Source organism: Topomyia yanbarensis, chromosome 1 (assembly GCF_030247195.1).
Source record: "Topomyia yanbarensis strain Yona2022 chromosome 1, ASM3024719v1, whole genome shotgun sequence".
NCBI classification, from domain to species: domain Eukaryota; kingdom Metazoa; phylum Arthropoda; class Insecta; order Diptera; family Culicidae; genus Topomyia; species Topomyia yanbarensis.
The window spans coordinates 185810499-185828555 of NC_080670.1; the positions used below are offsets into that span (position 1 = coordinate 185810499).

General features: G+C 38.5%; 1 protein-coding gene across 2 annotated transcripts in view; it reads left to right on the plus strand.

Annotated features, from left to right (window-relative positions):
- The first annotated feature begins 680 nt into the window (after window positions 1-680).
- LOC131684276 (calcium-binding mitochondrial carrier protein Aralar1) overlaps window positions 681-18057 on the plus strand; it is a 47264-nt gene continuing 29887 nt past the window's right edge. Inside the window, exon 1 of one of the 2 annotated variants that reach the window (XM_058966993.1) lies at window positions 681-1269. In XM_058966993.1, the coding sequence (XP_058822976.1) occupies window positions 1207-1269 (63 nt within the window). In that variant the 5' untranslated portion in view covers window positions 681-1206. The remainder of the gene's footprint in view (window positions 1270-18057) is intronic. The other variant, XM_058967010.1, reaches the window with a different exon arrangement.

The following is an 18057-nucleotide window of genomic DNA, read 5'->3' on the forward strand; positions in this document are numbered from 1 at the left end:
ATGACTTTAAAATGCATAAAGCGTCAAAATTTGATGTAATCTCGAGAAATTTTTTTTACAAAGATTGACTTTTTTTGACGATTTTTGTTCAAAGGGGGGAGTAAAGGAAAATTTCAAAATCGACTTTGTAATTTTGATGCCAAATGACTTTAAACTGCATGAAACGTCGAGATTTGATGTAAACTCGAAAAAATTTTTTTGACGAAAATCGACTTTTTTGGACATTTTTTGTTCAAAGGGGAGGAAATATCCAAATCGAGCAGGTATTATTGATGTCAAATGACTTTAAAATGCATAAAGCGTCAAAATTTGATGTAATTTCGAGAATTTTTTTTTTACAAAAATTGACTTTTTTTGACGATTTTTGTTCAAAGGGGGGAGTAAAGGAAAATTTCAAAATCGACTTTGTAATTTTGATGCCAAATGACTTTAAACTGCATGAAACGTCGAGATTTGATGTAAATTCGAAAAAAAAATTTGACGAAAATTGACTTTTTTGGACGTAATATCGCATATCATTCCCACTAACGCACCCGTACGGTAAACTACCACTCACGCTCTCCAGCTAGCATCAGCCCGTTCACGTCACGCTCTCCTTTTCTCGAGGAGGTGCACCACCAAACAACGATCTCTTGCTTCTGTATTATCCCACTATCGCGCGACTATCATCATTCCATGCCAGTTTGTGATGCCTCTCTCTACGTTGGTACATGTAAACCGTATGCAGTCCGGCAAGTAATCGGGTACATTGTAATAGTTTGACAGAACAATTCCATCTTTCATACATGCAGGGCGCATTACTACCGATGTAAGCACAGAGCGAAAAAAATTGCAATAATATAATCAGTTCTGAGACAAAAGGTGGGAAGAGAAATTTGTCGAGAAGTGTTTGTGAATATTTTCCCCGTTGAAAAAATACTGGTGGAAAGGAAAAAAATCGTGCGTTCGGTTCGGTAGGTACGTCCATTCTACACGACCATCGACAGTGACTGGATTAGTGGTTGTTGGTTGAGATACAGAAGAAAAGGTTACGCAAAAATCAGAAAAAACCGGTGCAACTGAGACAATCCAGATATTGCGGTCGCTGCAGATAGGAAGTTAATTGTACCGTCTTAAGTGGAACTGAAACGATTAATTGTCGTAGAAACTCATTGTCCACGAGGGAGATAAAACCGATCGCCTGCTGGAGCACAAAGATAGGACAAGATGAAAGCGCTGACCTTGGAGGAAATTCTGAACCTATGCGGCATGATTGCCTACTGCCAGGAGGTAAGTTTGATTTGGGTAATCGATTTACTTCCCGGACCGGAAAGCCTTGAATAGTACGATCGGATTATCATCAGGAAACAATAGCTGAAGTTTTTTTCTTCTTTATTTTCATTGGACATGTTATTTTTCCACTTCGGAATGATGACGTCTCTAACCTTCATAGACCTTCATGGGGTTACCAGAGTCAGGTGCGGTACCGAGAGTATCACGATCGGTGTGTGAATGGAGTAAGAGAATGTTAGTCTGGGCACCGTAATCACCGGAACACCCTATAATATAGTGCATGGGGGATTGTTTTGACAGTTCCACCTTGCTGCAGCTGGAGCGAGTTCCGCCGATACAACTAATACACGAAAGCGCGCGCGCGAATCCAGCTGTGTGCTCGACGTTTGGACGTGTTGCTTGCGTATACGCTGTGGATAAGGGGGGGACACGTGCAAAATAAGCGGCCTGTCGTCGGTGGCGGTGGTTGTGTGAGTCGACTGACCTTCTCATAACTGGGATGATGTTTTATGATTAAATTTTGTTGTGGGGAATTCGTAAAATAAGTAGAGGATTTTCGATTCAAAGTGGATTGGTTTCCGTATTGATCTCTTAGAGATATTTTTGAACTCAAAAGTAACTAGAATTTTATGTAATTAGTGTTTCAGATAATGTAAACACTAGGATTTCGGGAAGATCTAACTATTTCTTACAGTTTTGAGCCGGCTTTTCTGGTAGTACTTTTTTGAAATATTTCCTATAACAGCTTTTACACTATAAGTCTGTCAACCTAACCTTAATTATTGAAATTGTAGGGTCAGGCTTCGGAACTGTCCCAATTAAATGGACTAATATTTGTTCAAAAGAAAAAAAATAGTATGAAACAATTTTTTTCTGAAGATTCATGTAAAAAGCCATAGGTATATTAAAAAAGAAACAAATCGCGAATAAAATAAAATTTCATGATTGTCTATGCTGCAGAAAGGAACATATTACCTGTACGTCAATCGAAAGCTGAAACAGGTTACTTTGATTACTTATTATATTTGCGCTCACGATGAGTGTATATGCACAGGGTGGTTCCATAGATGGCCAGTAAACAATACACAATTAGGTTCTTTACTGGCACAGTTAACCTCACTTTTCTTGACAGTTCGCTTGTACTGTTTACATGGACTTAGAAAAATTTGTGGACGACTAGATTCGCTCGAAGAAAATCGTAAAGAATTTTTCTAAGTCCATGTAAACAGTACAAGCGAACTGTCAAAAATGAACACTCAGTTCATTTGTGACGTCAGCGTAAAGTATTCAATTAGGTTTTACACCAACCGACATAACCCCGCAAAACGAGCCGGATGAACTTCTTTTGACAATTCTCGGTGGTTTGTTTACATGGAAGTTACGTGAGTTCGAATGTAACAGATGAGCAACCGTTGCGCTCGCTCTCACGCATCTGACAAAGTAAACAAATCACCGAGAATTGTCAAACATGAACTTCATTCATTATAAGTTCATTCGTGTCGTCATCTTGTAGAACTCAATATAGAAGTACAGAAGCGGATTCAGAAAAAAAAGGTAAGTACAGAAGCGGATTCAGAAAAAAAAATCGGGGGGATCCAACATTTTGATTTTGAAATGTTCATTGTGCAATACGTAATATACAATAATAATTGTTACCAACAGTCCTTATTTTAAAGGACTTGCCCTCAATTTTGAAGAGTTTGAAAAGCTGTAGCGGGCCAAATGGCCGTTTACGGTTTCCGTCTACCAAAACGCTCCTCAGGACGTTTTAAACGAGTAGCTTTAGCGCCACCCCCGAAGAGGACCACTCGTCAGGTTAGAATTGCCCAGCATGAAACCTAACCTCAGGGCAGGTTATAGAAATTGATCCCGAAATGGCGCAAAGGAACGGTAGGTAAACACAAAATGTGAAAAGATGCACTCCGTTTCGCGTATAGATGGAGCCACTACTATATTTAGCAAAGACGCAAGAGAAATGATCGTTATACCAACTCGAAAGCTCATGCACTAAAAAAACGATCAGTTATCATCACAGGCAGAACTCAGTCGAACACTCTTTCCCTCTCGCTTTGTAAGTAGTAGTGGGGACTAATTCCCGATAGCCCATCGGAGTAAAACAAACACAAAGAAAATTCAAATCTACGGAAACGACGCGAAACGTGAGAAATCTTCTCGAACCAAATTCACTACATGGGAAAGCTAATCAACATAAAAAATACAAACATTTCAGGTAACACTAACAGGAAAACATTTTATTGGACGGATTAAAATACGGCATTTTATTCTTAACCTAGGTTTCATATATTCATTTAGCTTTACATTTTTCGTGTTCCTTCCCTTTCTAGCTTTCCCCTTTCCTGTCTACCTATGTGCGGTCAAAATTTCCTGCTAGCGGATAAAGCTGCGCTGAGCAGTACAAATGCGCGCTCGGCTTTAGCTTTCGAGCGGCAAAGAAAGCTTTCGAAGGTTTGAGTGTTGTGTGTGTATGGATCTACGTGCACGGATCAATGATCTATTTTTAACTTACATGCGTTATTTCAGGAACAGCGCCGATCTAGTAGAGCTGCATCTCAGCTGGGTGCCGACTGGTATTGCGGCTTCGGCACCGACTTCCTATCGCAAACCAATTAAGCGATGGCGACGAACGGCGTCTACAATGGCGTCGCAATGATGACGCTATTTAGGCCTTTGCCTACCGGGTGTTGAATTCGGCCAACTTTTCGGCGATGAAGATGGCCGTCGCTCTAACGAAGCGCGTTGATGATTTGCTGCTTCCTTCCGACCTTTTGCCAAAAGCGTCGGGAACTTTCGAAGCCGGAACGTGGGGTCAGCAGGGTGGCAAACGAGACGGGCGGTGTGCCGAGCGTATGCGTCGCTAGAACGCGGATGGCAGAAAATCTCCAAACTTTTGCAATAAAAGAAAAGAAGCCGTCGATCGGCTATTCGACGCTTTGAAGCTTTTTATCACACAACTCAATTATTAGTTCTTACCTTCTTTTCACACACAAGTTCGCACGAAATGTAACGAATTCAAATTTGTTGACCGCACAATTCACTGATCGCACTAGCTATGCCTATCGGAAAGGAACTTTTTTAAATAAATTTAATCCTAAAATACTTCTCACATTTTTAACAACTACCTTTTAAAACACACCGCGATACTAAAAAAAGAACTTCACACTGCTGCCTCTTCCACGATCAGGATCGAAATGGACGAGTTGCAGTTCTGTAGATCCTCAGATAGGCGTCAAGTGATTCGAGTATTCGTAGTCGGAAGTACGTATTTTTACAAATACTACTCTTTCGACAACCATTTCTCTCGCTTGAATTTTAAGAATACTCTTTCCTCTTAACACATTCGTATCTATCCATTTCATTCTAATGCGCATTTGGGTTTTGGTGAGACGGAATATTTTGGAAAGTTCATCCGAAATAGGCTAAAATTGCATGCAAGGGAATATTTGTACACAAGCGTCTGAATATTTCTTGATGTGATGCGTTTTGGCATAGTGAGTGTAGTGAACGAATAATGACAAAAATTACGAAAAAGGTGAACATGCTACAAAGCGTCCTTTATTTTACCTCAAATGCTCTTAATTTTTTTTCGAGAGTTGTCCTACTAGAGCTGTAGAACTAGGTTCTCGGAAGGGCTTCCCGTCAGAATCACATACTACAATTGGCAGACGATACAGGCAATGTCGCCCACTAAAACACTGCCTTAGGTCAATTGTAGCGGGCCGTGATTCTGAATGTGATATTCATTTGTCGGTTCAGGTATGTGCGGGCGTAGAGACTCGCGATCGCGTGTATCATCGCGAAGGGCTCGAACATTCGTACGTTAACGTGTTCGATCCCGTGTGCGTTTGTATGTCGCGTGTACTAACGTGTATGTAACTTCGCGTGTATAAATTCTATTTTATAACCGTGTGCCTTTCGCATATTCGCGTGTGTTCTTGGATAATCGTGCGCGGACTGTGAATCTAATACTTTATTTTTGGTGTACGGCTAGGATGCTAAAAGAGAGTGAGATCTTCCATATCACTAGAGTTCCCGGTGATGTCGCCATGGAACGTGTTGTCTAGTGGATATGAGCTTTATTTATTGATTGGTCCTACTGAATGTATGGATCTAAGTTATTAGGACAGAGAATAATGGTTTCCGGAAGTGACCGATTCATGAGCACGCGAAAACGGACGTTTGTAGGCTCGCGTTTGTTCGTATGTTAACGTGTTTGTTACGTGTGCTCGCGTTCATGTCAGTACCGTCTTTATGCATGGGCACAGTGGGCCAGGGCCAGGGGCCCCGGGCTTTTAGGGGCCCCATCTTAGGATGAATGTAGAATCATTCTGAAAGCTATGTTCCAAAAAAAGTAGCGCTCAACTCAACTCTTTAGCGTGTGGGTACATAAACCTTGTTTGGTAAGCTATCTGCGCATGTGGCAAATTTTCGTTTCTTCATCACATCTGGGATTGAGAATGGACAAATCTACATGAAAACCTCAAAAATTAACCCTGGATTTTTTGAGGTATCACTATACTTTCGCGGCCAGATTAGGCATTTTCCACTATGCCATCGTAGTTTGATACAGAACCAATTATGCTATTTTTGTACGACACTCCCCCTTATCAACAATATTTTAGTCCGAATCAGGAATCAGAATATACTGGATCAAATGGAACGTATCCCGCAGGTAGTTGAGGATTCGTGCCTAACGGCAGCGTGCATTCGATATGTTTCCTATTTGGACTGTTTTATATGACTGGCATTGAAATTATTTTTTTAACTTAAATTTTTATTCATTCAAGTCAGGGATGTAATGCAGAGCAAATAAAGAGAAGAATAAAAAGCGCACTTTGCACTTTTCATGCGAACCACCGCTCTTCTCTTTCACAATAAACCTCTTCACTCCGATGTGTGTGGCTCCTATACGTGCATTTTACTCCATGGCTGCACACCTCAAAGTGTAGAAATAAAGAGGCTCTTTAGTGCGAATCTTGGTCCCACACGCATGTAAACAGAGAAAGCAACAAAAAACGTTTTTAAAATGTTCTTTCGATCAATCTTTATCTGAATTGTAGGTTGATTCGCCTTTCTACCTGTTTGCCAGTGAAGGGAGGCACAAAAAAGTGGCTCTTCAAGGTGACTCTTTGAACGAAATTGTGCAGCTCTTGGTGCACAGACCTTTCTCTTTTTCGTTTTCAAGTTTCTCTTTGTGCGGTCGTTCAGCACATCGCAGTGTTTTTGTACTGTTCTATTTTTCATTGATGTATTTCGCTCTTTGTGGCACATTATGTGAGCAAATAAGACTGATTCAAATTTAGGTTTACGTTTTATATGTTTCAGTCTAAGTGATATAGCTTTGATTTTCATCTTTGATGAGCTTCGTTGGTAGGTAGTTGCATTCCTGTTTTGTGGGTGATTATGAATGAACTGCTAATAGTTGTGGTAGTGAATTATTAAAATGAATTGTGTTGCTCATATTAATAGGTTCGAGCAGCGATGCCAGCCTTCCACTTTAAACTGGATTCTTCCAGTTTTTTACAGCATCCAGTCAAACAGACAATCGGAAAAATCTTCCAGTTTTTTGAAATTTGAGCCAGTTATATCCAGTTTTTTTAAATATTCATATATTTAGTTTTTTTTTCTCACAAATTGTAACTTGATTCATAGAATTTTCAAGCAAGCCATGGGATGATGCCGAGTGTTCCAGAATAAGATTTTAATCCACCGTAACCTGAACTCGTTTTTATACCACTGGTGAGTAAAACGGTTCGGGAATGTACAAATGATTCGATTTCAAATGAATTTTACTCAAACATAAACAATAAACTACATTGTGACCATTTGTTGAATTCTCAACTAGTTGTCATAGTGGTATCTAAAGAAAGGTTTAAGCGCATCCTTAAGTTTAGCAAATGGTCTTAATTTTAGGATTTTGTGGATGTGTAGATTGAAACCTTCAAAACAGTAAAATTCGACTAACTATTACAATTTCAATCAAATTCGAATGTTTTAATTTTTTTTTTGATTTGGACAACAATATCAAAAAACCGACTGAAATTTTCAGTAAAAGGAGGTATGGAACATACGTGTTCACTAAAAATTACGTTCATTGAACCGTTGACTTAAACATTACAGGGGTAAAGTAGGTTTTTTTTTCGAGCATCCAGTTTTTTTTCAAGAAAGGTTCTAGTTTTTTTGAAAAAATGTTGGCAACGCTGGGTTCGAGCAATTTCGAAGTTTTGCTATGTTTATTTGTTTATGTAACAATGGAAATATAGGACATTTGTACTTTTAAAAAGTAAAAATGCTTATTATGGATATTATTTAATATTTCCATATCAACATTTGAATAGGGCTAATAAGATTTGTAAACAAACTTTTGTTTTGCTAATTTCTCCTAATTTGTTATAATTTCAACACAAAAAACATTTGAAATTGATTCTACCAAGGATAAAGATGTTGATTCATGTGTATTTTTCATGAAATTCAACTCGGTAGCGGAATAATGAGCGAAATAAGTTTGTTTACAAAAGTTTCATTAGCCCTTTTGAAGAATTACTATTGATTTTTTCTTCGGTCTCCTTCTGCACTGATTGCAGGAGACCGACACTAAAGAGGCAGAATTCTAGACGTGCCGCTTAACTACCGGCGCCGTCTTTGAGATACTAAATCGTTAAATATGGAAATTTTAATATTACTTATAATGTACTTGTGGTTCGTCTCGGTTTTATTAGCATATTGCTAAATATTTTTCCTAGATTGCCATAGTGTAAAGACAATTATTGAATTAATCGTCGACATTGTAGTGTTGACAGCTAACCCGCCGTACTCCATCATTCCTCATTATTGACGGAGGCACTCTTCAGTCTCAAATAACGTCTTACAACTATGACAGATTATATAATATGGAGAGGTAACAGCGCAGCTGGTAAGTGCATCACACTGTACGCAGCTCATCTTGTGTTAGGCCCTTTGCCGCTTTCGGTCAGATTGGTCGGAAAAGCTAATATCTTTTTAAGATCTACAAAAATCATCTTCCGTTTTACGACGATACTTGGAAATTTACTATGCCATCTATAGTGATGGAAATCTAAATCTTTTATCCATATATTTTGATTCCTACAGTGTTTTTAATACTTTCACATGGTTGCATGATTTGGGGCTAAAATTTGAAAAATAAATCCAAACGTGGCATAGATAGCTCCCTGATACTGGGGATCTTTTTTAGATCATCCTACTCTACAGCAGTTTATACCTGTTCAATTATAGGGGCCCCTGAGATAAGTTGTGCCCAGGGGCCCCGAATGGTCTTAAGACGGCCCTGGTTCATGTGACTTCGCGTGTACAAGGTTACAAGATTTTGTAACCATGTGGCCATTCCTATAAACGCGTGCGTTCTTGGATGGTCACGCGGACCTTCATTATGATAGTTAGTTTTCGGTGTACAATTCACATTCTGACAGGGAGTAAGTTACCCCATATCACTAGAGTCCTCGGTCATGTCGCCATGTAACGTGGTGTCCAATTAAAGGCATGGACCTAGTCTGCTGATATCCAGATAGAAACATCCGGAAGTGACCGATTCATGATCGTGCGACCACGGGAGTTTTTAGGTTCACGCTTGAGACCGCGTTTGAAAATTTATAGGAGCTGAGACATTCACTTTATTACCGGGATGTTATCATGTTTACGAGATCGCGGGTGCAGGCGCTGTGGATGGTTGCGAAGGGCTCAAGCATTTGTGTATTAACGTGTTTGTCACTTGTATGTGACTTCGCGTGTAAAATTTCGATTTTATGATGATGTAGTGTGTATTCTTGTTTGATGGCGCGCAAACCGTGAGTCTGATGATTAATTTTTTGGTGTATGGTACAGATGGTAGAAGAAAGTCTGTTTCCCCATATCACTAGAGTTCCAGGTCATGTCACCATGGAACGTGTTGTTTAGTGAATATGAGCGTCACTTTGTTGATTGGTTCAACTGAAGAGATTAGTTCAGACTGTTAGAACCGAGGTAAGACTTCCGGACGTGACCGTTTCATGATCGCGCGAGTGGTGGGTTAATGTGTGAGACCGTGTTTGGATGTTTAAAGATGCTACGTTTACTTAACTACCGGGGTTTTTTCATGTAGGCGAAATCGCGAGCATAAGTATGTGTGGATTATTGTAATTGCATGATCGCGTTTGTGGACAGGTTTGTGTTATTGCGAAGGGGCCGAGCGTTTGTACCTATATGAGTATAGATAGCGTATAGTAGAGATATACTAATAAAAGGAATCATAACATGCCGAATAACCGATTTACCGATACTATTATGGTATACATCAATAATAGAAAAGCAAACTAATAGATGTACAAAAGAAACAGACTAGCGAAGTAGAACAGAAAAAACACATGTGACATGCAATCAAACTCGTCTAAATGCAGCAAATGTTGTATATTTACCATTATCGACAATTGCATGCTGTTAGACTTTCATTATGCTATGCTGGCCGGGAATGGATGACTCAACGTAAAAAAGGCGCATAAGCCCTCTCGGTCTCCTAGATGCACCACTATCGAGGCGTAATGCAATAACCAACTTGAAGCAGTTGTTCTCTAACGCTGATGCGCGCAATATGCCTGATGATGTTTGCAATACCGTCAAACCCCTTAACCGTGGGGAGGCTCAAATGCTCTTAATTTTAGTCTCAAACCCATTTCAAATTTTATCAGATGAAGTTAATTCCGAAAGAATGAAACTTTTCAATCAGCATTTTCCATTTTGTTGTTTCTGTGCTGGTTCTGAGTGGGATTATCGAGTAACAATGCATTAGACAAGATTACGTAGTTCACTTATGCTCCAAAATTTTAAAAGAAGTCACATTCTGTCTTCACATATTACCAATAAATGTTTTTGCTAGTGAATTAGTTTACATTTCCTCTGAACTGAAGGCGATTCTGTGTGAAACTTCAGTAAGCTCGGGAGTGAAGGAATAGAGGAGGTGTCGACACTTAATTGTGGCTTCGGTAAATGGATCTCAGAAATAGGCAGATTTTACACAAATTATTCCGTTCTAAATGTTTAAATTATGCATTCTCTCTAAGTCGTTCAACCGCAAATTTTTTTTAAAAGAATCAAAAGAAAAATTTAAAAAAAGAATCTGAATCAAATACGTGAAGTTATAAATAGAAATGCCGCCTGTCCGTTTGAATCATTCGTCGCTCGCCTGCCAAAGCAGCAACATCATGGCTATAATGCCTGGACGGTATAAAAAGTAGTTAAACACAGTTAACTATGTTCGAATTCGCCCTCGTTTATTTGCTATGTGCAAAGCTTATCACGTGCGCGATTTGATACGAACGAGTATAGTAATGCAATGATAAGGATCGAGTCGTGTCCACACGGTGATTTGAAAAATTAAGTTGTTGGGGTGGTTTCGGATTAAGCTCGGCGACGTGTGTGCTGCTTGTTAGTTAGCGTTGGGAAAAAATAATTTATTTTTATGCTATGAAATTTTCATGTCAAAATGCTTTCGGCGGTTTTGTAGGTACCTAGGGTAATGAACCTATTGGTACACATGTTTCATATTTTGGATACACTTGATGCGTTTTTATCATTAAGGCATCTGATAACATGCTTCTGTGAGTATTTCTAAAGCACGGGCGGCCTCTACTGGGTTTGTGCTTACTTAAAGGCGGGGGTTAGTTGGAGATTTTGGTGGGTGAGGAGATTGAGTTATGTTAGAGCAGTGACCAAGAATGGTTTTTATTTTTATCACAGGTTTGCAAGCATTAGTTTTTGTACAGATCAGATTCCTTAGGGCATATTCAGCAGCATGGGATTTAATATGGGAGTTTCAAAGTGGAATTGCAACAGAAACGATTACATCCCCAGTATTTCAAATAGTTTTGCTTCGAACTTTGAAACGGATATGTTCTGCCGTTCGGTTTGCTACTTTATTTGAAACACATTTAGATCTGTTTTGAATAAAGAGTATTTAGAACACCAGACCCGTGCACAGAAATTTCTCAAGGAGAGGGTTTTGATTTGTTTTATGTTTCTTACAAAAAAAAAGTTATAGAAAACCCTCAAACATCGAAGAATTTTGCCGAGGGCAGGAGGGCCGAGTCTTGTGTACCAATTAGCTTAGCTGAACAAATTGAGTAAAGCCTGTTATAGAAAAGGAATCATCAACAGACACCGCTACCTGCTGGCTCGTGTTGGTGTCGGATTCATTTGTAGTAGTTAAGCCTATCGACTAAACCTTAAGCTCTTGTATCTCGCAATCCTCATCCATCCGAGGCAGCTGTTAGATACTACATCAGCAGGGATTGTGCTCAGGCTCTTGTCAGTTTATGTCAATGTTTTTTTTTTCATTGCTGCCGACCAACATTCGCTGTATATCTAACCTACTGAGGTCTGCTGCAAACATCGTGACCTGTTGAGACACAAACTGATCCGAAGGTGTCGACCATCATGATTCACATCACTTTACAACCACCTTCGTGGGGTTTCTGTCCCTTCTTGGCGCTACTCGTCTATGTTTCTGCTTGCTGGTTCTGAGAGTTCCTCGGATGCGGTATTTCTCCCGATACCGATGCCCATTTTCGCGAGCCCTTTAGCTGTCAGCCACTCCAACGGAGAAATTATCGGCGGTGAAATTTCTCCATACTGCGATGTCTTCATTTTCTCCGACTTCGTGTTGTTCCCACTGACCGACTTTTCTGTGTAACTAGTCTACTCTCAAGTGTTGCTAATATCGAAACTTGTCGAAATGTGAGCCGATCCAGAGAAGCAGACCAAATTGGGTTTCTTCTACGGCTTGTTTTTAAAGTGACGGAACTCAAATGACATTTTATGTGTCATAACGGCTCGCAGTATATTTTTTCCAGAACAGGATGTTCATAAAGTGTTAGAAGTAATTCAAAACCCTCATGAGAGGGGTTTGAACCCACAAAACTCTCCCCTTGCGCACGGGCCTGCAGCACGCTAAACTCAGATTCGATCGACTTGGGAAAATAATTTTGAGTCTAGTAATGACCGAAGGGACCTCCCCTCAGGAATGGTTAGTTCTAGGCTTTTTGTAGTAAATAGTATTGCTACGAAAGTAGGTACAGCCCTTGTGAATATTGTAGTAAATCCTACTCATGGCTTAGCTGCAGTTCTTGATATCCAGTGAAAACCTACTCTACTTGCTATTTTTCGCACTTCCCAGGTGTGATTATTATGTTATACATTACTCTCTAACACATATTGTTGATCCCATAATTTACACTCACCTTACCGTAAGCAAGCTAATAGATTGTGCATATATACATTACTTCTATCATCACAAACACGCGACTTCTATTAGCACGGAAGAAAAACCTATGCTCCCCGAAAAATCATTATCATTCCGAGTCACGTGCCCGAGGAGCCAGAAGGTCAATTATACTCCGCAGTAAAACATTGGCCGCGGCTGCGATGGCGATGACGAATTGATTGGACTCATCGGCCAAAATAGTAAATTTGGAAGGTAGCTGTCTAGAAGAAATGTGCATATTTACTCCTGTAACAGAAATTCAATCATTTTTTTAAATAGTGGACACCATCGTTTTTAACATTGTTATGATTTTGCTGACCTCGCAGTTTCGCACATTGCCAATACCTTCTCATTCTATTCGTCTTGCCAACAAGTAACGTATCCGATAATTTGTGCAAGCGTTCAAGCCAGCATTGATTATAAAGTGCGATTCCGAATTTATTCACACCTTGAACAATAACGGCCGAGGAGTAATACATAGACCTGCCTCGGTGAAGTGGGGTTCAATACTATGCGCTATGCTATATTTATCCTTATTGGAGAATATTTTTGGTAAAACCTATTTTTCTCCACTAAAAAAAAAATTGTTCTAAACCACATTTGCGCGTTAAGGGCACAAAACCTATAACTAAATTAGTTATGGAATTTCCGTTTGAACTTCGTCTCATCAGAATCCGACAGTAGCTTAGTGACAGGACGCCTTTTCTTTCGGTACATCACTTAGGGCTAGTGGTTTGCTCAGAAACACAAATAGTGTTTTCGTTCTTGGAGCTAGCATTAATCCGGCGCTAGCTTAGTCCTGTCACTAAGTTAGTGTCGGATTCTGATGAGACGAAGTCGAAACGTAAATTCCATAACTAATTTAGTTTGGTAGTATATTTTTTTTGATCGGAAAGTAAAAGAAACATAACCTACAAGTTTTGAACAAATCAGCAGATTCAAGTAAAACTCATTTCTCTGCAGGGTTAAAAACAACATATTCATTATATTCTATACCAAAAGGGGATTATCTCCTTTCACGGAGCTACATATGCTATGCATTCCAACGTATGAGATTATACGTGTACATATGTATGTTGTTTACGGTGAAGTATAGCGGAAAGTGCACTTTATCTGATAAGACAGCTAGCCGTGGCAGGTTGTTGTTTGTTGTGCAGGATCATAGCAGAATCGATTAAGTAGTGCTTGGAAGGGAAACTGAGCGGGTGAAAAATAGGAAATAGTCTACGATATGAGTTATTCGTTAATTTCCGTAAAATATCGTAAAAACATCGATAGAGCTCGGCATTCTAATTTAAGTTAAATCCAATTCTCTAAACTTCAGAATGATATCTAATTGATTTTTACGAAAATGTAGAAATCTGTTTCGTTTTACAGAAACTGAGCAACAGGATTAGGTATAAGGCGCATGCTCACGGGTGGGCTAAGTTCTAGATTCATAATTTTGATAGTTGTATAATATAAAACTGAAAATTTTAAAACTAGAACTTGCCCTCCCAGGAAAAAATTTAATGGGTGCTTTGTTTAGTACAACACTCCTGTTACGTTATGTCTTGAGTATAACTCTTGTACTCATAATTATTTTTCCTCAGTCTATCAAATCTAAGTGTCTGTGCCCGAAACTGTCGATGTATTTAAAACAGTTCTAACCATGTTTTAAATTAAGCAACAAATAGAATGGTGTCTTAAAATAGTATTAAATTTTTAAACAAAACTGTCCGAAATTTTGTTTTAGGGTGGTCCAACTGAAGGTTGGAATTGCAGCGGGTAGTGATTCTGATAAATATATTGAGTGTACAGTTCAGATATAGGGGCATGGAAACTTTATGATCGCGTGGGAACGAGCGTTTGCATGTTCGTATGTTTGTTAGGACTGCATTTAAAAGGTGTTTTTTATCTTTTTTTTTAATTTGAAATTAAAATTGAAAAAAAAAACCGTTGACAACCACCGTACGTGTATTTTTGTAGCATATAATCTACAATTTAATGTTCAGAAATAATATCAGATGAACGCCAATGTAACAGTGGTTATGTTTTGAAAATCCATTTCGATTGGTGCAATTTTTGTCATTTTTTCGAGAAAAACTAGAAAATTTTGGTGAAAAACGCATTCAATATTGACCTGTTGCACATGAGTTATTTGCTGTTTATTTGTGTAGACGAGAAAATTAATGTAGCATTATGAAAAAAAAATCCAAAAAACGTCAAATCACAAGAACGAAGCAGCCAACCGTCATTATGGTTTTTCGATATGATTCGTCCATCGAACGGCGTCTACAATAACTCGATGATTGCAGCGGCCATATGACATGTTACACTATTTTTTTTTCGACAAAAGATCTTCCAAATCATAGGTAGCAACATTTGGAAGCATCCAGTCCTCAACTAAGTTTCGATATTGTTCGCAAGTGATGTTGACCTTTGTTTCAGCATCATTTTTGAATAAAAATCGGCCCCGGAGGCCATACTTCTATAAACCGCACCAAACAGTAACTTTATTGGGATGAATTAGGTGTCTCTAGGATCTTCTCGGGTTGCCCATCACACTGAATAGACACATCCGTTTGTTTAATAAACCTAAAATGAGCTTTGCCTGAAAAGACGAATTTTCGGCAGCTAATTGCGAAAAGTTGGCTTGATCGATAGGTAATGGAATTGTAGAGAAAACTGAACAAATTAAAAGAAAAATTAAGATTATTTATTAACTCAGTTGTCAAAAATCGTGATTGAAAAAATGATGAAAAAACATCCTTTTTAATTCGAAAAGGCTAACACGTTGACTAAATTGCCGGAGAATTTTTACTATTACCAGGTGTATAAGCTTAAAACCGCTGTTTGCTCATAGATGGCGTTGCTGAGTGTATTTAGCTACCATAGAAACGTCATACTTTTTTGCGTGAGTCCGACACCTGTTTGCATTAATCATTGCACATCATCAGTGATTTCATATGACAACTTACATTTTTACCTAGGTAATCAGGTCTATGTTTGTTTCACAAAAAGGTTTAATTTTTTGTTTTAATTTGAAGAAATCGTCTGACTAATCGCATCAAATGCTTGTAGGAGGCCTATAGTGACAGTGCGTTATCGGAAAAAGATCAAAGATGCCCGAAAATGGCAAAGGTTAAAAAAATGGCATACGTCAAAACAAAAAAAGCGAAAAAATGGCATACGTCAAAACAAAAAAAGCGAAAAAAATACCGAGAGATGGAAAAAATGTGTAGCTAGCGAGGGCAAATACTTTGAATAAATTATTTTTTGCGTTCTATAAAAAAAATCATTTTTTGACAAAAAACAGCGGATTTAAGCTTATACACCTGGTACGATTACGAGATCATGGGCGTAGGTATGCGTGAGTGCTCCCCCCAAGTAACCATAAGCATTAAGCCATTGCACTATATTGGCTATACATTTGCACTAATTAAAACTCCATTACAGCATTAACAATGCAATAAAGCTCTATATTAACATCAATGATGCATAACTGCACAGCCGACATATAGCATTATCGCTTGCTCTATATGCGTATATAAATCTGATATAACGCGTACATGCTTCAAGGATCTTTAAAGCATGTAAGCTTTACAAGTGCATTTAATGCCATTGTAGAGCAAATAAAAAGCTGATATAATGCTATTGTAATGCTGTGGGTTTATTTGTTATGCAACTCTTCTTGAATATTATATTCGGCATATTTCATTTCAATCGAACATATGCAATATAGCCCAGGAAGCAAACGCAGCGCACTTACCGTGAAGGACGAGGCAAGGTACCTCAGTTCGAGACTTACTAAAGGCAATTTTCGCAAACATTCATATCATGTGAGAACGAAAACCCATTAAGGATATTCATTACAATGCATTAGAACAGAGTCAATTACGGTTTTAAACAGAGCATTTTATTTTTTAAAATTTTTCCTTTTTGCTCATCATACCGAAACGAAACCTGAGAAATGGTTTTAAAACCATGGCGGACAATGACAGTCAACTGAAGCTTTTTAATAGCATTAGTAGTTCCAATATAAGGCTTTCAATTTCGACATTTGTGCGCTGGTGCTATATAATAGCATTAGTACAGCAGAAACGAGTTGTCAATCTCTGCACAGTAATAGCACTATTTCGCCTTTTCTGACATAATACCAGCATTATATCAGTATTTAGAACTAAACGGCTTTTAATACAGCTTTATATATGGATCTAAAGCAGAAATTAGGCTACGTTATAATGCTTATTGGTTACTTGGGCCATTTGCTATCTGGTTTCTATTATCGCGAAAGGCTCGATCGTTTGTATGTTACTGTGCACGTTTTGTTTATCGCATTAACATTCGTATGTCGCGATTGCTAGAGCGTTTGTAGTTTCGCATATACTAATGCGACTCCATAACGGTGTGGTCATTTGCATATTCGCGTATGCTTTTGAGTATTTACACAAACGTGTATGTGTAGTGGAAGTCAATATTGTAGCCGAGAAAGAATAAAAAATAAGATGAAACAACGCATTAATTAGACATATATTCAGTAAAGGTACGAGTAACGTACGAGTCGTATGCTACTGTATATTAGAGAAAGACGGTAAATATCGTAACAATCATTCGCAGAACATCAATAAGAAATAGAAATGAAAGGCGAAAAAGTCAACTAAATACAACGCATGATAAATCTATATTTCATCTATATAACAGCCTAAAAGAATCTACTTTTATCTTCATTGACTTACTTGCTCAAAATTTAGTTTTGGGCTAGTTCTGTCCAAATTCCAGCTCAAATGGAGCAAGGATTTTGAATGCATTTGAGCAACAGATCCACAGAAATTAGCCGAAATTATGTATCATATTCTATTACGACCCATTTTAAGCCAATTACCTGTGGTGGATTAAAATTGTTCTGATGTTCATGCGCTGATTGACATCGGTTCATCGATGCTTTATCGAGAGAAACATCGATGAGTTGTCTGTGGGGAAGTGCCAAAACTATATGTAATCGATATTCAACGAACAAAAATGAGGAACCTTCCACACGATGAATTTTAACATATTGAAGGAAGGTACACAGTGAAGAGACATCCATTACCGAACAATAATATCAATAAAACCTGTGTAAACCTTTACGTTAGAACACTAGCGCCGCCACATCAGCCCATACAAGAGGGTGAATGTTTTGACGTTTCTTTGAAAAATGAGTGAAGCCAACATAAGCTGGCTTTCTGGCTCGGCTAGTTGTCAAAAATTGCAGCGAACGCGCTTTAAGCAGCGTTCACATTGCTACGAGCCAATGTTGTTAACTCGACCTGAAACTTTTCGAATGCAAACAAACTTCATTTTGATGTGCTTAACTGGCACTCAGGTTATAAAAGCGTTCGAATTTTGTGGAAAAGAAGCGATGCAAGAGAAAGCGTGAATTCTCTTATATTATTAATTACTTGTTTTGATTCCAACTTTTAAACAGTGTTATACAGTTCATGTGAACAGACCTTAAACATTTGAAACGTAGCTAGCGC